This window comes from Rhinolophus sinicus, linkage group LG06 (assembly GCF_036562045.2).
Source record: "Rhinolophus sinicus isolate RSC01 linkage group LG06, ASM3656204v1, whole genome shotgun sequence".
Lineage (NCBI taxonomy): Eukaryota > Metazoa > Chordata > Mammalia > Chiroptera > Rhinolophidae > Rhinolophus > Rhinolophus sinicus.
This window is the reverse complement of record NC_133756.1, coordinates 82,344,622-82,367,767: the sequence shown is the minus strand read 5'-3', so window position 1 is coordinate 82,367,767 and position 23,146 is coordinate 82,344,622. Positions and strand designations below refer to the sequence as shown.

The following is a 23,146-nucleotide window of genomic DNA, read 5'->3' as shown; positions in this document are numbered from 1 at the left end:
GACACACCATAATGTTTTTATTTGACAGAAATTGCCATATACCAGAAGCAATGTGTGACACAGGGTGTTGTCATGATGGAGGGTGATTTATGGCACACTTTAAAACACACCTTCTCTCAACCATAGCTCACACCCGACTGACTGCACCGAATCAGTGAAAACTTGTCACACACTGTTAGTAAGGTCTGATGCACCGCTTCTCATATTGGAGATCCCAGCCTTTCCGTTGGATGGCACTCGGCAGCAGCATTCACCATATTTTGTAATCACAACCGAAAGGCTCCGTGTCACATATCGCTTCTGGTATGGCCATTTCTGTCAAATAAAACTATTACAGTTTATCCTCATCCACCTGATTCACTGGATCTGGTACAATGAAACTTCTGGCTCTTCCCAAAGTCAAAATGACCATGAAAGGTAAACCTTTTTTTTTTTTTTTTTTTTAATTGGGGAAGGGGAACAGGACTTTATTGGGGAACAGTGTGTACTTCCAGGACTTTTTCCAAGTCAAGTTGTTGTCCTTTCAATCTTGGTTGTGGAGGGCGCAGGTCAGCTCCAGGTCCAGTTGCCGTTGCTAGTTGCAGGGGGCAGAACCTACCATCCCTTGTGGGAGTCGAACCGGCAACCTTGTGGTTGAAAGGACACGCTCCAACCAACTGAGCCATCCAGGAGCTCAGCGGCAGCTCAGCTCAAGGTGCCGTGTTCAATCTTAGTTGCAGGGGGCGGAGCCCACCATCCCTTGCGGGAGTCGAGGAATCGAACCAGCAACCTTGTAGTTGAGAGCCCACTGGCCCATGTGGGAATCGAACCGGCAGCCTCCGGTGTTAGGAGCACGGAGCTCCAAAGGCCTGAGCGACTGGGCCGGCCCTCAAGGTAAACGTTTTAAATTGATTCAGGACATCGAGGCGGCGACAATAGTGCCACTAAAGACACTCATGAAAGAGGACTTCCAGAATTGCTTCAGAAAGTGGCAAGAATGATGGGATAAATGTGTTCGAAGTGAGGGGGAGTATTTTGAGGGAGATTAATGGCAATGTGTCTTTTACTGTAATAAATTTTTAAAAAATTTAAACATTCACCATATTGTTTGACCACACCTTGCATGCAAGTTCAAGTTTGAGAAGCACGCATCTAGTAGTTCGTCCACTTTTACAGATTTAGAACCTGAGGCCCAGAAAAGGAAATGACTTCTTCAGGTTCACACAGCTCGATAGTGGCACGGGGGTAGGTGTCCTAAAGCCCAGATGCCTATGCTGGTGTACTTTTCATGGTACTTAGGTAAGTTCCTTGTGGTCTGAATCGCATCCTCCATCACTTCCTGGGCATTATGGGGATACGTGGTGGGAGTGAGTGAAGCCCTTCCTCTGCCCCTGGGCCCAGAATTCCTTCCCCTCTCTTCCCCTCCTCATCCAGACCCCTCTCACCTCGAATGGAGCTGCCCCCATTGTCACCTGGAATCCAGGTCAGAGTGATGGACGAAGCAGAGGTTTTGGAGACAGTGAGGCGGGGCTGGTCCGGGGGAACTGTGAGGGGAAAGCCAACAGCCCTCACCACAATGGTTGACTTCTGATGATGGGGGGCAAGGGGTACCCAAATGGGAAGAAGGGCAAGGGGCTGGGTTTGCCATCTTCTAGGCACTATCCCCACTCCTGCTTATTCTCACCACTCTTCTTGCCTCTTCTTCCATTTGGCACTGCTGTTCCACTGAGGGTTGGTCTCCCTGGTGGTTGGTCATTTCCCTCCATTCAACAACCCTCTCTCTCACGCAATGGGATTTCTACTCCTTTTCCATCCCTGCCCCCACCCAAGCCAGGCATGCCTTGCAGGGTCTCACCTTGCACAAGAAGGTTAACAATGATGGTGTCAAAGCCCCCAGTGTTGGTAGCCGTGCAGGTGTAGTAGCCTGAGTCCTCAGCTTTCACAGCGCGCAGCAGCAACGTGCCATTAGTATGGATGAGCCGGTGCCCATCCATGGACACGGGGATGGCCGAGTCTTCACTGTGGGGGGTATGGGTTATGGCAAGTATCCCCTCACCTGGAGCCTCCCCCAGGTCTGTAAGCAAGTGGAGCTGGGAGCAGAAGGAAGCTTGCTAGGGGACCCTGGATTCTTGGGTCTTTATTTAGGACTTCCTGGGGGGCAGGTGTTATCTAGTAACCTTGGCCTTTTGACCATCCAGGGGAGGGAGATCCTAAACTCCCAATAGAGGCGAGTCGGGGAGGCCAGGGCTGCTTGTGGTAGCTGTGTACCCAGCAGGGCCTCCACAGGGCTGGAGGCGACCAAGTCAGCTGGAAGGAAGGGACATCTGATTCTTTTCTTCACGGCTCTTCTACTATGTTCCTCTCTGGGGGTCTCCCATCCCTCCAGGGTCCCGCACACACCTGTCCTTGGTCCACTTCACAGCAGGGGCTGGATCTCCCACTGAATTGCAAGGCAGCCGGACATCTTTCATCCAGGGTGTCGTCACGGTACCCCCAAATGAGATGATCTTTGCTGGGGCTACAAGAAAGAGAGTATGAGGGCCACCCTACTGCTACACACAACACTGCCCTGGCCCCCCTTTCTTAGGGCTCCCTGAACTTCACATCAAGTCCTTCCTCTGCTACCTGACCTCTACCTTGGGTGTGGGCTGGGAGATGGGTGCAGGGAATTTCAGCTGGGAGTCATTGATTCAACAAACATGTATCAAATACCTTTTATAGGTCAGCTATCATATGAGACTCTGAGGATTCACAAAATGAATAAGATTTATTCCCAGTCCTTAAGTTGTTCACTGTCCAAGAGGGAGACAGATAAAAAAAAATCATTTGGGTGAAAAATACTGTGGAAAGAGTAGGTGCAAGTACTCATGGGAGCACAAAGAAGGTGAAGTGAACTCTGCCAGGTTCAGTGGTAACGGAGGTGACAGCCAGGGGAGGCTTCTAGAATAGGAAGATTTGACCTGAATCTTGAAGGCTAAGAAGGAATTCACCATGCAGAGCAGAAAAGGCATGTTAGGAAGAGGGAGCAGCACTGAGTAGAGGCATAGAGGCCTGAATCACATGGCGAGTGTGAGGATCTTCAGATACTTGGGTGATCAAAGCCCAGGGCGAGTAAAGAGGAACGGGCGAGAGCAGGCGCTGGAAGGGTGAGTAGGAGTAGCAGCATGGCGGGTGGAGGTGGCTCCTGGCAGAGCAAGGAGGCTGGATTTCCTCTTAGGTCATGAGGAGCCACTAGAGGCTTATAAGTAAGTATGGAGATGTTCAAAGTAGTTTTAGATAAATTTCCGGCTGCTTGCAGAGGATGGTTTGGTGGAGTTGGTCCTGAAGGACGCACCTAGACCAGAGACAAGACGGTGGGCACGGTGCTGGCTGGAGGTGATATATGGCAGTGGGCAGGAGACGAGCAGCTCAGGATAAGGACTCCCAGGACTTGGGGTGTGACTGGTTTCAGGGCAGGAGATGGCAGGGGAGGTAAGGATGACTGCTAGGATTTCAGCTGGGCCACCTAGGCGGGTGACAGTGTCCTCATGGAGACAGGGCATGTGGGAGGAGGGAGGGGGAGGCAGGAGAGATGGGAACACTTTGCCTCGTGCTGAGAGCGAAGTACCTGGGGACGCGAAGTACATGGGGCAGCTAGAAAGCAGCTGCATATAAATGTTCTGGAGCATAAGAGAGATGGCTGGACCACAGACACTGATGCGGGAGTCAGCAGAGTGACTGAGGTCACCAGGAGGGGGAATGTAGATTAACAGAGAAGTGGCAAAGCCCTGGGGTCAACACATATGGGCACAGAGGAGAAAGGAATGTCCCAGATGTGTGTGTGGGGGGGTGGGGGTGATCGGCGCGGGGGTGGTGGTGGTGTCGGGGACAGGAGCACACTGAGAGGACCGGGGTGCACAAGCGGCATCATGGAAAGCAAGGGAGGCAACGATGTTAGGGTGCAGTGAGAAGGTAATCCTGCCAGGTACCTCAGAGAGCTCCAGGCCCTCAGTAAAGGTCTTAAATTAACCAAGTGACCAAGTGTTTCAGAAGGCCAGAGCAGGCCCCTCTAAGCCATGGGTCCCTTCTTGGGGAGCTGGAACATGTAAGGTGGTTGAGGAAGCAATGTTTAGAGGTTTGGGTGCCGGAAATGGAGGTTCCTCTCCTGTGAGGGCAGTGCTGGGGCGGTGGGGCTGAGGAGATGGGTCTGGAGGCGCTTTGGAGGAGAAGGAAAACGGCTGCTCAGAGCAGTGGTGGCCCACCTCGTGGCTGGAAAGACTTGGACAGAGCCGAGGGGCCCAAGTTAAGATGGCCACCATTGGGGCCAGAGAGAAGTCTTGGGGGCCTTGAGGAGAACGCCCCGTTCTCTAGAGACTTGGTTCTGGGCCTGGTTCTGCCACACGGCTGGGACTGGCTCCCTGAACTTGTCTGTGTCTCAGTGCGTGTGTGGCGGGTGGGAGAGAAGGGAAGAGCAGTGCTTGTCCCTCCTACCTCACAGGGCTGCTGTGAGGACAAAACAGGAGGATGTATAATGTGTTCTAGGAAGTACAAAGCCCTCTGGGAATGTTACATTTCATACCCAGAGGGGAAGGGGCCAGGTTTTGCCAAGACACCCAGGCCCTCGGACCCTGTCTCAGGGCCAGTGCCAGCTGTTCTGAGAGGATTATAGGCTCTAGGCCTATTTCTTCCTGAAGGAGACGAGTGTAGGAGGAGGGGATGCTATGCCTCTGGGAGGAAGGGTGAGGGGAGGTTAGAAATGCTGAGATTGTGTGGAAAGAGCCCCAACCTGGGGCCAGAAGAACTAGCCCACCACTCTTAGCTGCCTTGCAGACCATGCCACTCCTGCTCAGAGTATTCAACTGTAAATGGGATAGCAAACCCTACTGGCAGGGCAGGCGGCGGCCCCTGGCCCATTGCAGGCCCTTAGTGAGTGCTAGCTAACTCTGAGCCTGTGGCAAGGGAGGACTGATGACTCTTGTGTCCCAACCAAGGCAGCTAGTCACCCTAGGACGGTGGCTGGGCTGAGGCAGGCACCACCCCAATCGAGTGCTGGTCCTGAGACTCTCGGCTAGAGAGTCAGATGGATGTGGAGGAGGCAGAACCAAGAGGAAGGGCCCAGGGAGGCCCAGCATCAAAGGAGAGGACCTGAATTCATGGGCTTGTGTGGCTAAGTCCCAGACCTACGATTGGCACAGAAGGCAGGCTAGCAGTGAGGCTGGCTGACTTATCTTGGATTGCAGCCTCACAACTGTCATTCCCTGTAAAGTGGGTACACGAGCCCCACGGCACACGTATGCCCAGGTCAGGGATCCAGTGGGGTGCCCCCTGAGGTCCACACAGTTTAATCCACCCTGTGTGCAGCCTCCAGCCCAGAGCCTCCTTCACGACATGCACTCTGTAGTCTGTTGATCGAATGAACCAGCAGCAATCAGTGGGGTCCCCTCCACCTGAAGTGCCCAGGCTTTGGGATGAGGGGGTTCTCTTCACAGCTCTGCCCCTGTGGAGCAGTGTACCCTGCCTCAGCCCACTCTGGAGAGCTGACCATTGGGACAAAAACACCGCTGTGGACCGGGCGGGGGTGGGCGGTGGTCCGACTCCCCCTTCTTTCAACCCCGGAGTAGAGTTTGGAGGGGGGACTGGTCCCTGGGTATCAGTGCTGCCTCGAGCATGTTGTGAGGCTTTCTGGGAGTCAGGGGGCAGCAGAGGTCCAGTCTTGGTGGATGCAGGAGGGAGGCAGGTGGCTGGCCAGCTCCTCACAGACAGACAAGTTGGAGGGGAGACAGCCCCTATTTGGGGAGAACCAGAATTCTAGAAGGGGGCTTATGGCAGCTTCTATCCCTCTGGCCCAGCCCCAGGCTGCTCACCCTTGCCAGCAGGCTCGATGGTGACCTTCTCGCTGCTGTTGCCCCGGCCAGCAGAGGTGACAGCAGCTACCCATAGCAGGTACTGCTGACCACGGTTCAGGTGGGCGATCCGGTAGAAGAGCTGCTCTGGACTCGTCTCATACTCACTGGGAGCCTGCGGGGCAGAGCAAAAAAAATACTAAGAACCAAGGCCCTCGGGCCTCCAGCCTCCAACTCCAACCTTCCTCGTGGCCCTGGGCTCAGAGGAGGTGATGGCTGGTGGTGGGGTGGCTGTGGAAGGGAAGGCAGGATCCTGCCTTCTTTGCTCTTTCTGGGTTTGGAGCCATAGTGAACAGTCCGCACTGGGCTTGGCTCTGGGAGCTGAGGGGCCTATTCTGGGGTGTTGCTGGGTCAGCCTCAGTTTACCTCTTTGACTGATCCAGGTGCTGGCAACTGTAGCGCCTGGCCAGGGAATGTGAGTGTTTTGGGTGAGAGATGGAGCTGAGAAAATGGAGGAGAGAGGGTCCCAGGAAAACCTTGAGAAAAGGGAGTCTCTAGGAAGAAGCTAAATTACTACATTTGCCTTATTAGAGTTGCAGACAGGCTCCCTATTCGGTCCCCACTCAGAGTCACCTCCCAGCCCTGCCATCTAAGTACCAGTCCTTCATTCTGTAGGTGGCTAACCCATCTGGGGACGAAGGGGCGGGAGAGGGAACTCTGAGAGTTTCACTGGGCAGCACTTTATTAATGATTAGTAGTGGTATAGATCCCATATATATTTGTCGGTTATATAAATCTATAAATTTTTTAAACCAAATGACAGTTTTGACAAGTTGCCAACAAAACAATATCAGATCCCAGTGGTTTTACCAGTTGCTTTGATGAAAAGATTATGTTGCCTTGGAAACCAGAGGCTCAGATATTGAAATGAATTTGAGAAGGAGCTTTTGATAAGCGCTAGTTTGCAGACCTCCTGTCAGCCTCTTCCCTGTGCAGGCGGGATGGGGCTGACTTTCATTTTATTTTATTTTTTGGTCAGCCGCAGGGAAGGGAAAGGAGGACAGCATTAGGGCCTCTTTGAAATCAGGGCGGAAGTCTAGGGAGGGGGAGCCCCTGGAACAGATGGGGGGGCCCTGAGGCCAGAGGGAGCTAATAATTAGTTATCTCTGCAGTCACAGGCTCTTGCACACAAGTGAGCACATGCGCACGCTCACACACACAGATATGCAGATGCATTCATCACAGGCTGAAGGACAAACCTCCAGACAGATATAGGGTCACAGAGGCACGTTCTCTGTGCCCCGTGGGAGGCTGAAGGGCCCAATGACTTTATAACAGGAGAAAACATCTTTTTGGGCCGCAGGCTGTCTGCAGGGAAATGCTAGGGAGAAGGTACAGGCTTCCCACAAGACACACAGAGCTCCCTGGCAAACTCCTCTTCCTATCTCCCTCATGGAGATCTGGCCTTGAACCCAGAGGTCCCTGCAGGGGACAGGTGCAGAGCCACCCTGAGCCCTGGTACTTGGGAAGTCCTTTCAGGCTACAGACTCAGGGGATTGTGGACATAACTGTGGCTCATATCTGAGCATGAAGTGGGGTAGTGTAATGACTTCAACACTCGTCTGCCCTTCTTACTAGGCATATGACTCATACGTATCTTTCATGGTTCCTGGGGCCTCAGTTTTCTCTCCTGCAAGCTAAGGAAGCAATATGGCTCTGCCTATCCTGTGTGGTTCCAGTGAGGCACAAATGAGGCAAGGGTTATATATATATGTTCTCTATATAAGTTCATATATATATATATGATGGGACATGTTCTTCTCCTGGTTCATTTTTCTGTGAGGGTAGAGGTGTGGGGTGTGTGTGTATGTGTGTGTTTGTGAAGAAAAGTTGAGTGTACTTGCTTGTGTATTTCAATGTGTACCCGACTGTACATTTGTGTCTACACAGGGCAGGAAAGATTTGGTTTCCTCTTGAAGGTATTAGCATTTTGCTCAGCCTTCCTTTTAATCTGGATTCCCTAAGAATCTGCTGAAATCACTTTAAAAAACATACAACCATACTCCCAAATAAAGTCCCAGGGGATCAAAGGTTTAAAAAACAGGTGAAAACTACAAAAGAAGAAACTATAGTTAAACACTTATCTGTCTTTCTAATCACAAAAATAAAGGCAAAAATAGTGAATGGAAATGATGTATAAATTTGAATTACATAAAAAGGAAACCTATGGTACACCAAAAATAGAATCAAAAGGCAAGCAATGAACTGGCAAATACTGGCAACCTATATGATAAAAAAAAAAGATTGTCTTCAATATGTAAAGCACACTCAATATGAAAAAAACATGAGCCACCCAAATGAAAAATGGACAAAGGACGTGAGTTGACAATTACCCAACGATGAAAAACACAAAACAAAGCCAGCCAATGAACATATAACAATAGTAACTAGTAATCAAAGAAATATAACTTAAACTAAGACACATTAAGAAAAATCCAACTGGCAAAAATGAAAAATGTATAATGTGGTGTTTCAGCTCAAGCACGAGGAACAAGTATATACTTAGAGTGCTGGCGGCGCAGACTTTCTGGAGGGCCGTTTGCAAATGTGTGTGCAAACCTGAAGAGTATTGTTTGTGACCCAGGAATTCCTACAGAAACGTACCCTAATAAAATAATAAATCATGTACACAGAGACATTTATGAAGAATACGCAATGAAGAATTATTTATGACGGTGAAAATTTGAAAATAGAATAATGGGGGGGGGACTGGTTAAATAGATTATGTATATACAGCCATTCAAGATCATATTTTAAAAAAATCTTTATAGCATGGCAAGGTGCCTACCTATATTCAATGAAAAATGCAAATTTTATAACGTTATGTAAAATTTTATTTTAATTTTGTAAAATAAAACAAAACCCATAATATATGTACAGATCAAAGACTGGAAGGCTATATACCAAAACATTACCAGTGTTTATAGTTAGGGAATGGTCATACGAGTAATTTTTCATTTCCTTTCTATATTTACAGGATTTTCTACAATAAAATTGCATTATTTTGATAATCAGAGAAAAACAACAGCTGTTTTGTCTTTGGTAAAATTTCTAACAGGACTCAATACGGCTCTGGTCACCCCCAGGGCATAACTGCCTGGGAGCCGATGCACATGCAGTTTCCCACATCTATTCCGAGGGTTCCGCATGCACTGTCATACACTCACACGCAGACTCACAAGCATCTGTCTTTAACCCCACTCTTATACCCATGGTTTTGCGCTGTCATGTATACATGAGTGTGTCCTCATCCCTAGCACTCATTCCTGGAGCTCTTTCATAAATGAATTTTTAATGCACTGTTTGGAATTTGGAATATATTTGTGCAGAATGGTAACATCAAACAATGACACATAATGGTTAGGTCCTGGGTCCCTCACTAAGCCCAGTCCTTACCCCAAATGTGGCTAAAATTCTCATCACACTAGCACACCTAGCCCCTTTTGTGACACTGTCTGATGGGAAATCTTCCCACGAGAGTGGAGGTTCCCACCCATTCAGGACACGAACAGTAAGCAGGGAGGGACCCAGGGTCTCTGGCAGCAGGAGGAGGACCAGCAGCTCTGTTCTGGGGCCTGGGAGAGGGGTCACCAGCCAGTCGACTGGGGGCTTCTGAATGGAGTTAATGAGGAGGCTGAGCTCCCAGATACCAATCCTTCTGTAAGACTTCATTATCAGACCCAAGCTTGAGAATCAGTTTATGAAGGGAAACTTGCCCAATGTCTAAGGCTTTACAATTGCCAGGCTGCTCGCAATTCATTCATCAAACAGTGTTTAGTGACAATGATGTTCCAGGCACAGTGTCCGGCAGCCGGTCGCAAAGATGGAAAGATGCTGCTCTAGTCCTCACAGGGCTCCGCAGACCAGTGCAGGAGACAGACAAGCGTGCAGCTGGGTGCCATCTAGTGCACTCAGGGCAGGACAAAGGATGAAGGGCACGCCATGGTAGGGATCCACAGGGGCTGAGCTTAGGGGTGTGAAAGGGCAGAGTGGGTGTCCAGAATGGTGACAAGCTTAGTGTAAGGAGAGCCCAGAATGTGTGTGGGGGAGGGGTGGGGAAGTGGGGAAGGAGGGGCAGAAAACATGGCTAAAAACATTGACAGGAAAATTGGCACAACCACCCAACAATGGCAGGGTGTTATCAACCCCTCCTCTGCAGACCCCAGCGCCCAGCATTTCCTGTCCTAGGTACACACCCGACAGGAATGCATGAGCACCAGAGACATGTACAAGAAAGCTCACGGCAGCACCATTTGTAACAGCTCCAAACTGAAAACTAGCCAAATGCTTATCAATGGATAACACAATGGATAAATAAATTATAATATGCACATACAATCAAAAACAATACGGAAGTGACAGTGAATGATCTATAGCCACACACAACAATGTGGGTGAAATTCACAAATTCAAAATAATGTTGAGTAAATGAAGCCAGACAAATGATACGACTCCATTTATATCACGTACAAAGAGGCAACACTAATCTTAAGTCAGGATGGTGATTACCCTGCCAGAGGGAGGGTGTTGGTGGGAAGGGGCCAAAGAGGTCTTCTGGGGCATGTAATGTCCTGTTCCCTGCTCTGGGTGCCACTTGCCGGGGTGTGTGGGGATTCATGGAACTGTACAGTGCACTTTCCCGCATGTGAGGTAGTGGCTGTGAGGATGGAGAGGAGGGGACGGAGTCACTGAAAAGGCATTTCTGGGCTTCCCCTCTGGCTACAGAACTCTGGCCTCACTGGTGAGGAGCTGAGCCACCTACCACTCAGAATAATTCAGAAAGACCACAGGAAAGCAGAGAGCAGAGGAGGAGATGATGACACAATTACTGAGCAATTTCAGGACAGCTTTTCTGGCTGCCAGAAGCTCATCTGCAGATGCTGGGGCTGCTATCACAGCACAAGTTGCTGATGGAGGGAGAAACTGGCATCCTGCTTCTTGCTCCCCCATCCCGAGCACATCTCCTGGACAGTACTCTGGGCCTTCCAGTGGGCATCCTTCAGCCTCCCTACCCACCTGGAAGCCCCCTGAGGGCAGGTATCTTTGCACCTGCTCTTGTAACTAGAACAGGTGTGCTCCAGGGCAGTCACGCAGCAGCCCTTTGCGGTTGAGTGGAGGCAGAGAGAAAGATGCATATTATGAGCTGTGGCTGCATATCTGCACCCTCCTCATCTTCTCTTCCCTTTCTGTGTGGCCTCTCTGACCCCTTTCAGCATTCAGCTCAAGGGTAAGGGCTAGCTAGCACCCTGCAATGTGCCCCAGCCTGGGGGCTGCCTCCCCCGCCCCAGGATTTGGGCACGTATTACAATCTCTCAGTTCTCTCCCCTCAGCTAGGCCCAGGCCCTGGCCTAGAGAGATGCCCTTGCCTTCTCTCAGCTGTTCCCCATCTTTTCTCCTCCCTTCAGCTGGATCCATACTGAGGGGGACACTCAGGACAGAGCCCCAGCAACCCTCCAAGCCCAGACCGACTGCGCTAATAAGTGATTCATCTCCATAGACCATGGACCTGCCAGTCCCCAGTCAACAGCTCTGCGGCCTGCTAGAGGCTTCCTTGGTCAGCCAGACCAAAAGAGCCAAGGCCCTGGCCTCTCTTTCATGGCTTCTTGGTCTTGACCCCTGACTCAAAGGGCTTCCACGGCTTGTGACAATCTTGCAGCCCCTGGAACAGAGGACTGATCCAAGGTGGACACTGGGTGAGGCTTCAGCCACTCTCGTGTGTCCAGAATCCCAGCAGAAACACAGATGTAAGCATGCCCAGGGTTTGGCCTGGAAGCCAGCTGATCTATAGAGTACTTTTTCTTTCTTCCTCATTCTTCATCCTGGGCCCACTTACCGGCTGGCCGGATCCAGGACTGGAGCAGAAGATGGTGTACTTGCGAATCACCCCATTGGGCTTGGTGGGGGGGAGCCAAGACACCACCACACTGCTGGCTGATGAAGGGACAGCTTTGATGCCAGCGGGAGGACCTGGAACTGAGCAGGGAGAAGGCCAGTTTAGAGAAAGGAGGAGCACAGGCCTGTGGGAAAGAATGACAGGATGGGGAGAGTGAGGCAGATCAATTTGGGAGAGCTTACTGGAGGAGGCATCCTTGAGGTTTAAAGGGGGAGGTTCTAGCATGGCAAACAGGTGGGAGGACAAAGGCATCATTCTAGACTTGTAACAAAGTCTCTGAGATGGAGGCACTGGGAAGAGCCAGCTGCAGAGCTGTTTGGCCAGAACCAAGGAATTAGGACAATTAGGACCCTCAAGAGGGAAATATAGCCCATGAGGAATTCATCTTGATCCCTATGACCCTAACCTGCTCCCCATCCAGTGCTTTACTAATAGCTTGTATTTAGGCCAAACAAATACACTGGGCACTTTGCTTTCAGGCCTGTGAGGTGGGGACTCCAGACTCATAGAGGGGGTCTCCTCCTGAGGGTCAAGGGCTGTGGTCAGCAAGTGGATGACTGTGTTTCCAGCAAGTGGATGACTGTGATGCTGTGCCCAGGACATTGCCCTAGGGTTGTTGGCTAGGCCCTTTCTGTTTTCAGGAGGGAAAGTCTACTTTAGAATTGGCTGGGAAATCCATCCTAAGTGGATCCCAGTTCATATGGACTCTGACTTCCCCCCGGTCCCATTTCTGGGCCTCCCTGGCCTGGCTGAGACCCCGGGGTGCTCTGGCCGTGAGACTGGAAGCTTCCTGTTCTCGGCCCACACTCTCCGTCTTCATCTCTCCCTTGTATGCTTGTCTTCCTTCCTGGGAGCTTTAACACTCCTTTGAGGAAGTGATGGTATCCTATTCAACTTATTTTACCTCTGTGAGCCTCAGTTTCCCCATGTGTACAATGGACATAATGACAACCACATTAAAGGTTTTAGGGCGAATTAGTGCTAATTAGAACAAAGCACCTGGCCAGTGCCTGACACATAGAAGACACTTGATAAATTGCAACAATTATTATTTTGCGTTCCTTCTTTCAGCTTCTAGCTTCTAGCACCTACCTCATTTTTTAAACAAAAATCTAGTAAGTGGTCAACATCTCTAGGTTAAATAAAATAACTAGATACAACATCATCATTCATCCAGGCGCCTGAGCCCAGAAGTTGGCAATCATCCTTGACTTCACCCTCCCTCACTGCTGCTACAGCTCTGCCATTCCACCTCTGCCGTGTCTCTGCAGTGTGGATGGCCACTGGAGCAAGTGTGCTAACTGTAGTGTTCCAGTCTTCTCTATCCTGGCATAGTTTTTCTTGTCAGTTATTGAAAGCGGTATGCTGAAATCTTCCACTGTAATTGAGGATTTCTCTATTTATCCTTTCAGTTCTGTCCGTTTTAGCTTTTATATATTTTGAGGTTATGTTATTAGGTTCACACAAATTTAGAACTGTTTTATTTGCCTAGTAAATTGAGTCCTTTATCACAACAGAGTGTCCTTCTTTATCTCTAATAACACTTTTGGCTTATAGTATAGCATGACATTAGTATAACATAGTGTGACATGGTCTGACATTAATAGTCCAGTTTTCTCTTTGACAGTTTTGCATGGTATGCCTTTTATCTTTTTCCATCCTTTCACGTTGAACCCTTCTATACCTGTATGTCGCAGATGTCTTCTATAAACAGCACATATTGGGTTGTGTTTCATTGCTAGCCAGCCTGACAGTCTTTATCTTCTAACTGGAGAATTCTGTCAATTTACCTTGAATGCAGTTATGGATGTATTTGAGTTTAAATATCCCATCTTACTAAATATTTCCCAATTGTCCCACCTATTTCCTTTTTTCTTTCCTTTTGTGCCTTCTTCTAGACTGAGTATTTTTTAAAATGCTGTATTTCTCCCTCTCTATTAGTTGGGCTACTATATAGTCTTTCATTACTTTTAGTGGTTACTGAACAGATTACAACATAAATATTTAACTTAACAAAGTCTAATACATTAATTGGTACTTTTCTTCTCAGACAATGCAAAGGTATTAGAATTTCCAGTTACCCTCTCCCAACTTATGTGCCATTGCTGTATACCGTAATTCTGCATATATTTTAGACCCTCCCTAAGATGATATCATCGTCGTCATCATCATCATCATCATTTTTATGCATTCAATATTCATTTATGTTTACCAATACATTCATCACCTAATTGCTCTTCTTTCCTTCCTGCATCAGTGAGCTTCCACCTAGAATGGGATCATTTTCATTCTAGCTAAAGAATGCACTTTAATATTTCTCCAGGGCAGGTATGTTGGTGATGAATTCTCTCTGTTTTTATTTGTATGAAAGTTTCTTTATTTCATCTTAATCTGGAAGAATATTTTTGTTTGGTATAAAGTGATAGGTTGATAACTATTTTCCTTTTATACTTTAAATATACCATTGCATTGTTTTCTGTCTTACATTGTTTCTGACAAGTTAGCTGACAAAACCTCCTTTGAAGGTAATTGGTCTTTTTTCCTTTGGTTGCTTTTAATATTTTTCTCTTTGTGTGGTTTGTTTATAAGCTTTATTATGATGAGCCGAGGTATGGATTTCTTTAAGTTATTTCCTGTAGAGTTTGTAGAACTTCTTGCATGTGTGGCTTTATGTCTTTTATCAGTTTTGAAAAGTTTTCAGACATTTTATCTTCTGCCCCACTTTCTTTCTCCTCTTCTTTGGGTTATCTTCTCATGTCTTCTATGTCCTTGATATTCAGAATGTGGTCCATGGATCAGCAGCCGAGTCACCTGGGAGCATGTTAGAAATGCAAAACCTCAAGTTCTACCCCACACCTACTATAACAGAACCTGGATTTTAACATGATCCCCAAGTGATTTGCATGCATAGTCAAGTTTGAAAAATCACTGCCCTATGGCTTACTTGCTCTTTTATTTTCCATTCACTTGTCTTTCAGAAGGACATTTCCTTCTGAACTATCTTCCAGTTCACTAGTTATCTCTTCAGCTATGTCTAATTTGTTTAAATATATCTAATGAGTTCTTAATTTTAGGTATTAGTAATTTTTGTTTCTAGATTTTCTATTTGATTTTGTTCCTCGAGTTTCCAATTCTCTTAAAATTTAAATCTTATTAAGAATTATTATTTAAAAGTCCATATTTGTGGGGTTTTTTTTGTTTGTTTGTTTGTTTTGTTGTTGTTGTTGTTGTTTTAAATCACCCATGTTTGGAATCCCCATGGGCCTGTTTCTTTTGTCTGTTATTTTTTTTTCTGCTGGCTTTTCTTCACATTGTCCCTATTATTATTTTTTTTATTGTATGCCAGGCACAGTATTTGCAAAATTGTTTGTAAAAATAATTTGAGGCCTCACATGATGTAATCTTCCTGAAGAGAGAATTCATGTTTGATCTGTCAAGTACTTACAATTTAGGACACTAGCAACATGGAGTTACTTCAATATAACTTCCATGACTGAAATGATTTGAAGCTGAGCTGCTTACTTGTGGTCCATGTTTAATCCTAGAGTGCTATCCTTTGTGGTCTTAACTCAAAGTGAGGGTGGTTCACCAGACAAACCCACATATGCTGGCAGGCCCTGGCTTCCAATTCATGTCTTTCTCATGCTGCTCAGATTCTCAGCCATGGCCTCCAGTTCAGCAAATGTCCTCCCAGGGGAAAAGCTGTTCCAAATGCCAGGCTTACCTCCTGGGCTTCCATTCTCCCTTGGATCCTGGCCCAGTAATTCTTCACTCTCCTGCCAGAAATCTGATGCCTTCAAGCAGGTGTTTAAAAAAATATTTTATCCAGATTTTCTAGTGTCCTCAGTAAGAAGGAGAGTGGGTTTGGGTTACCTAGTCCACAATTACTGGAAGTGGATATCCTCTGATATGTTTCTCAAAACTTGTCTCTCCTCCCTTCATCCTTACTGCTGTTGCCCTAGTATACACCTTCCTCTCCTCTGTCTAGATGCCCACAGGTTCTAACAGTCCTCTCTGACACTAGACCTTATCTCCCCACCCCCTTCCTCTCATCAGTCCTCTATACTTCTACAAAAGATACCTTCCTAAAACATGTGTCTAGTCAAGCCTCTTCTTCAGTTAAAGATCTCTAAAGTGGTCTAAAATCCAACTCGACTTTGCACTCTGAGGCCATGTGGCTATTCACAGGGGAATAGCCACATGGTATTTGGCATTCACAGGGGCGCTGAGGAGTAAGCAAGAGGCTTTGTCGTTCATAAACTGAGTCCCGTCAAGCCAGCCTGAAACCAAGCTCAGACTGAGAGATCTGGATGGAAGAAATGAGCTTGGATTTATATGTTTGCATTTTATCTTTTTGTTTGTTTGTTTGCTTTTCTCTAAATTTCCTGATAATATTTTTCTTTTGGAAAAATGCAAAATCCTGAGGGGTGGTAGTGGTAAGTGTGTAGTCACAGGGTCTTCAGATTAGGATATTTGTCTAAGCTCCCATGGCAGAGCTGGAAGTGGAAACTGGACTTGTCTGCTTTCCAAGTCAGCTAAGAAATGAATGTAATACCTGCCACCTACAAATGGGAGAATGTGGTAGAGTTAGGGTAGCACTGGTGGAGTAGGCATGGTTATCTGCCTACCCACCCTCCATTATTCTTTCCTATTCCTTGCAAACAGAGCCTCACTTTTGCTTGGGTACCCATTCTTCTCCACTCCTTCGAGAAAGCTGTCTCCATCACCTATGCCAGAGGACTTATCATACTTAAGGCAAGTCAGCCATGATAACTCCATTCACCTTTCAGTGACTGGCTTAACAAGAGGCATGTCCCTCCACTGTGGCCAATGGGAAATGAGGATAAATCTCTTGAGGGGGTTTCTGGGATAGGTTTCTTTCACTCCTAAGAGAGGCATGCTCATAGGAAGAGACAGCTTTTCTCACTCTGAACTCTGTGTTGTCTGGTGTGGTGCCTAGAGCTGTAGTCATCTTGAAATCGTGAGAGGAATAGATGACATACTGAGGGTGACAGAGCAGAAAGATGGGGACCACTGAGTTATCCAACCCTTAAGCTGCCCTACTCAAGACTTCTTGTTGTATCTGATGATAACTATGCTTATTGCTTAAATTTTTTTTCAGTCGCATTACTCACAACCAAAATCTTCCTAACTCATACAAGTGGTAAAATGGACAGTACAGAGGATATGGAAGCAAGAAAGCCTTCATAGGCCACCTATTTGCTGAGTGACTTTCAGTAAGTTGCTTTAGCTCTCTAGGACTCAGTTTTCTTACCTCTAAAATAGAAATAATACCCCTACCTCATAGGGCTATTGGGAAAGTTAAATCATGCCAATGACATCACATACATGTCAAGTTATGACCACTATTCTGGATGAGACCTCATCTGAGAGTAGATTCCTCTGGCCTAGGCCTCCCTCTGGGGACACCAATTGTCTCTGGGGCACATAGGTTCACCCGCAGCAGTCATTTCATTGCCAGTACCTTGGTAGCCTTAAAACAACTACCATTTTCTAGCATTTGACATTTTAGAAAGGATTTTATAGTTAACTTACTTCTTACAACAACTTGATGAGACATCACTTATCCCCATTTTATCATGAGGAAGCTTAGGTTAAGAAAGGTTAAGTGACTTGCCGATAAATGATAGGGCTGGGACATGCGTGTCTGTAGTGTTTGCCAGAGCCCCCTCCACTCTGTGAAGCTGCTGGCTTGGAGCCCTGGCTCTGACCGTGTGTGTCCCTGTGTGTGACTCCATAAGCAGCTCTAGACTGGACAGTTGAAAGCTCCCTGGGGGGGGGGGGGATGGTGCTCCCTGACCTCTGGATTCCCTGGTAGGGCCTCACCTCTATCATTTAAACATATGTGGTGCTTAGGGTTCAGGCATTGCATCAGAGTAGGATGCTGGAATTCTGGGGGCCCCAGTGGTTCATTTCTAGAGGCTGGGAAGGTGTCTGTGTATGTGTGGCCCTGAGCCCTGACAGGGGCCAGGCTCTGAGCATCATCCCTGTTCAGTCTCCACACAAGAGCAGGAGGCTCTGCCCGAAGCTGTCTCAGGAAGCCCTGGTGGGTGTATTAATGAGAGGAAAAGCAAAGCAGGCAGGTTGGGAAATTTTCTTTTCTTTCTTTCTTTTCTTTTTTTTTTTAAGGAGGGCGCAGCTCACAGTGGCTCATGCGGGATCAAACTGGCAACCTTGGTGCTACCAGCACCATGCTCTAACCAACTGAGCTAACCAGCCACCCCCAGGTTGGTAAATACTTAATTGCTCAGAGCTTAAGATGAGGAAGGGCTGATCTGATGGAAATGGAGGGGCTCCGGGAGAGTGGGGAACATTAAGCTGAGCTGGGAGCTGCTCTGGGAACTTCTTCACCACCACTGCTAGTCTGTCGTTCTTTTTCAACTCTTTTAACGTCTTCAGTACCTTCTGCAAATTGTATGCGTAGGACCTAGACTTTGGCAAAACTGAGGTTAAGTGAGAAGGAAGCCATAGTCCCAACTATGGCTACCGTTTCTTAAGTGCCCACTGGGGCCAGCCACTCTTCACATAAACCAACTCTTCAGAAAATATAGTACCTGGCTCAGAACGTTTAACAATGAACTAAGTGATGGGATTGGGGTGGGCTGAGGTATGTAGCTCTGAGCCCTAGATGGAAGTCGGCTCTTCTCCTGCTCTGTTTCCCTGGGTTGACTTGGCTCCCAGCCTCCCCTACTCCCTTATTTTATCACTCTATCCTTGAGGCCTGGCTTTTTATCTCTAGTTTTTCTCCAGTTCTGCCCCCATGGAGAGGGCTTTGAGACCATAGCTTCAACAGGAGGTACCTCCCATACCCTCCCTAAGAGACCCCCAGCACACTGGAGTGCAGGGCCAGGCCCATTCTGGGGCCTCTGTCGGGTGACTGCCGAGTCCCTAACCTGGGATGTGTCAGCAGATGTTCCTGTTGCACCCCAACCCCAACCATCTGTATCCAGAGGAAACCAGGCTGAACCTTGCAGGGGAGCAGATGCCACACAAAGAAGGCCTTTTGGGTGGGGGTGGGAGGAGAGGCTTTCTCTGGCCTTTGACCCCGTGTTACAGGAGTAGAGGGTTATGGTTGCTTCTATGTTTATGCAGGAGTCCCAGAGAATTTCACTGCCACCCACAGTAAGCTGCATTCTCCCAAAGCAGGGCCCCAGAGTCTTCAAAGTGTCAGGAGAGAGGATGGTACTCTGCTGTCTCCCTTCTCCTCCGGAGGGATGGGCAATGGGGTGGTGCAAGGGCAGGCTCAGCAACAGGCCTCGGGGTGCCTCCCGAGGGCCGGCCGGGCCCCGCAGCCTGAGGGACACTCACCGTCCTCCTTGGTCTGGATATAGAGCACGCTGCTGCGCACGCCGTCCCCGGCCTGGGTATAAGCCAGCACCTGCACGCTGTAGTTGGTGAATTTCTCCATGCCGCGCAGCTCCACGCGCTCCCGGGTGGTGGTGATGTTCTGCATCTCACCCCACTCTGGCAGAGACAGGCAGCCTCTGAGTGAGGCCCAGACTGACCACACCGTGGTCCCCCGGCCGCTGCCCTGCCACCAGCCTGGGCTCCTGTCAGGACTGCTTCACTGGGCTCAGACCTTGACTGCATGTGGTGGCAACTAGGGGCACCCTCCACCCCAATGTACATGGGGGCAGATTTGGGGCACTGCTTCCAGGCCACACCTTTCCCCAAGCAGCCCCACTAGGGTGAGTGGCATATGCTGGCCTGTTCTTAGCCCCCAGCCGACTTTGCACCAAATTCAACTGAATACTCTCTTTGTAGAATACTTCCATCTCTCCATCTCTCTAAGCGACACGCTCCCCTTGACCATCTAACCCCTTCTCCATGTGAGGGACCCCAGGAGTGACTTGGACCTGGAGGGAGCCCAGGCTAGTTGGGATGGTCAGCAGCCAGTCGTCCTTGCTGCCTCAGTGCCTCCTGGGGCTCTCAGATCTCTCTAGGCAGTGCATCAGGCTGGGTGATCTGTGACAGGCTGACGCTGCCTCCACAGCGTCAGGATGCTCCTGGGCCACCCTGAACTCTCAATATGACAGGGGCTAAGTCCTCATTACTTTCTTCCACCACTGAGGACACCCACCCTTCTAAGAACTCGCTCAGAGAACCTGGGTGGATTGGTGGAGCTGACAGCCTCAGGCTGGAAGGGCCAGGCCTTCCTCCCGCTCAGTGAGAACGCATCATCCTCGTTCTGTCAAGGAACCTGACGTAGACCCTGAAGAGCTTAGAGAAAGGGTCCCATGGGAGGGCCAGAGTTTTCGACAGGCACGTGAGCTGACAGTCCTCCCACTGGGACTCCTGGACTTGTAGAAAGACGGGCCTAGACACTGGCTGAGGACAGGCCTTATAGAAGCCCAGTGCCTGCAAACCCACCCCAGCACCTCCCCGGGACCTGGTGTAGGCAAAGAGTCCAAGGCCCAGGATTGGGCCAGAGGAGGGTTGCAGCCTGCCAGGGTCCGGAGGGTAAGAATGCCATGTGCAGCTTGAGGGGACTCTAGTAAGTGTGGGGGAACCTCAGAGGCTTGAGCAGTGAGACCCTTTTCCAGGAGGTCAGAAACCAGGGCAGACCTGTCTAGGACTGGAGTCAGAGAAAGACCAAGGAAGAAGAGGACAGCATGGCCAACAATTCACATGACCTTTGGAGATTAGAGAGGCCCATGCCTTCCTCACCTGGAGGGGTGGAGCTGGAGAAGTGTTTAGGCTTAGAAAAGAAGCAAGTTCTGGAAAAAGAGGGACCTCCCATTACTTGGCCCAGCACAGATATATGAGGCCATCTCACAGCAAAAGAACTTGGGAGACCTTGAAATCAAACCCCTGAGTTCCAGGCCTCTGTGCTTTTGGAGGAGACAGTGGGGGTGGTGGCAGAGAAAGACACTTCCTGTTGGCAGTGTGTCTGGGCAGAGCAGTATCCAGGAGGGGAAGAGGAGGGCAGCTGCCCTGGAGAGATGGCTGTGAGCTGGAATCCCAGGCCCTCCAGGAAAGAAGAGAGGGGCCAGAGGCTGGTGGCGGAAAGCTCAGGATCTGTGGAGCAAACTCACTGTAGCCCTTTGTGGCCCCAGTAGAACATTTCCAGAGTTAGGGACGCTGGTTCTCTGGCTGGCTTCCTGCAGACTTCCTGGTCACTGCCAAGTCTGTGCACACCAGTGGGCAGGGCTGGGTGTGTTCGTGGAGCTACACAAGCCGATTTGGACCAACGCATCCCAGGGGAAGGAAGCCATGCAAAGGTTTGGGACACTGCCTTGGTTTTTCTGCATCTGCCATTCCTGCCCCCAGCTCCACGTGGGCGCTTGTCCTTCCTTCTCCAGGTGCTGTGCAGCTCCTCTACGCACACTGCATGCCTCACTGCCTGGCCAAGGGGCAGCTCTCCTAGGTTCTGTGGACCCTGCCTCCTCCTCTAGCCCCTTCAGCCCTAGGTAGTAATGGCTTCCTGCAGGTGCAAGTCTCAGGTACTCTACCCTCCCTCCACACCCCTCTGGAAGCAGTGCCTTCATTAAACTCTCTTCAGTTGACCCCTTTGAGTATGCCAACTGTTCCCTGCTGAGACACTGACTGATACGGTCATCAAGGCCTAATACCAACACATTACATTAGAAAAGCAAATATGCCCCTATTACCAACCAAGTCATTCCCAAACTTATTGCTGCTGTCCCTCCCCCCACCAGAGATAACCCTGGTCCCTGGCTCTGGTCCAGGATAATACGTGCAGAAGAGGGGGCTGCACTTCCACTTGACATCCGTGGGAAGATGCTCAACTCTCACTGAGCACGGACGCAGACCCCACCACACTGCGCCTCTCACGCTGAGACCCAGCCATCATTCCCAGCAGACTCACCCCCATCAATGTAGAGGGACCAGAAGATGACCCTGTAGCCTTTGAGGACGCCATTGAGAGTGCTGCGTGGGGGCTCCGACCAGGAGATGACGGCCACGTCAGACGTGATGGACAAGGCCCGGACATTCTCAGGGGGTTGGCTGGGCACTGCGTGGGCAAGGGGAGAACCAAACAGCCCAGTCAGGGAGGTAAACACCACATACGTGTCCCAGGCCAGGCCCTGCTGCCCCGTCAGAGGAACTTCAGGTTAGGTAAGTGGAGGGACCTCTCTACTCAGTGAGTGATCCGAGTTTTAGTCAGGAAGTGAACCAACTCTCCTTTCCTTGAGATTTGGGTAAATAGAGATCTTTACAGACTTGGTTCCCTGTTCTGTGGGTGTTATGTCCCTGGTTCTGGGTAAATATTAGGGGAAGAAGGTGATGAACTCTGGGCATGAGCCCCTGGGAATTCATCAGGGGGCACGACAGCCCAGGGAGTCCACCTCTGCTGACCATGGCAGAGCCTGGAAGACCTCCAAGCCATCCCTGGGGGTATCTGTAATGGATGATTTTGTCTGATGGCTGCCAGCCCTTAGGTGTCACCTGACCAGGGCGTCTGAACCAAGGCCTGGCTCTAGGTACCCTTGTGTCCTTGTGCCAAGCTGAGGGGATGGAAAAGAAGAGAAGAGGATTTCAATTAATCCTGATGAAGAGGAAAAGAGGTTCCACAGACACCGTTGGGCCTCCTGGGACCACTACACCTTTGTCCCTCCTCACATGCCTCTGATGATGGGAAAACACTCTCTGAGACCAACTTAGGTGGTGGACCTGCCTTGAACCCTCTCCCTTCGAGAGCTACCTTTGAGCTTTACCTAAGTTCCACTCCGGGTTTGGCCCTGTGCAGCTCACCCTTCATGAGATGACACCAGGCCCCAGTAGCCACCTTGGCTAGGGAGAACTTGGTGGCACTTCCCGCTGGTTTCCGAGGAGCCAGAGGGCAAAAGGCAAGGCTGCATCTGCTTCGCGTTGAGTGGGAGAAAGGAGGCACAGGCTGGATGAAGGTAATTAGATCCCATTGCCCCACAAGAGGCAACTCTAATTTTTATGAGTATTTAAATGATAATATATCATCCTAACGATCCTCTTTGAGAATGATTATTGTTTCATATTACTTAGGTGTAAAAATATAAGCACCATGTAATTAGGGACCCAGTGTAATAAACTAATACAGATCGCCCGTTTGAACAAAATGAAGGTAATATAATTATGGAAAAGACACTATTGCTAAAGCAGGGGCCCTTGAATACCCCAGGAGGAGCGCTAATATTGCCAGGAAACGATCAGGATCTGACAGGCTAACGAGGGCCTTAATTAAGTATGAAAAACTGCTGAGCAAATGCTGCTGGAAACTTTTTTTCCCTTCTCCTTTGTTTGGAAAATGACTCCACAGCCCATGCTGATCTCGCCCTATTGGAAATTCCAGGTCCCTCCAAACCCTAAAGCAAAGGAAGTGGTGCCCTGATGGAGGCCAAAAGTGGGCCCAGCTTGGCTGTTTCCTGGCATG

At 49.2% G+C, this 23,146-nt stretch overlaps 1 protein-coding gene across 2 annotated transcripts in view; it reads right to left on the bottom strand.

Annotated features, from left to right (window-relative positions):
- DSCAML1 (DS cell adhesion molecule like 1) overlaps positions 1-23,146 on the bottom strand; it is a 356,252-nt gene that overhangs the window by 10,226 nt on the left and 322,880 nt on the right. For both annotated transcript variants that reach the window (XM_074335416.1, XM_074335417.1), the window contains 7 exons: positions 21,605-21,751; positions 19,084-19,239; positions 11,695-11,834; positions 5,823-5,976; positions 2,380-2,497; positions 1,835-1,998; positions 1,425-1,523 (listed from right to left, as the gene is read on the bottom strand). In XM_074335416.1, coding sequence (XP_074191517.1) covers positions 1,425-1,523; positions 1,835-1,998; positions 2,380-2,497; positions 5,823-5,976; positions 11,695-11,834; positions 19,084-19,239; positions 21,605-21,751 — 978 coding nt within the window. The remainder of the gene's footprint in view (positions 1-1,424; positions 1,524-1,834; positions 1,999-2,379; positions 2,498-5,822; positions 5,977-11,694; positions 11,835-19,083; positions 19,240-21,604; positions 21,752-23,146) is intronic.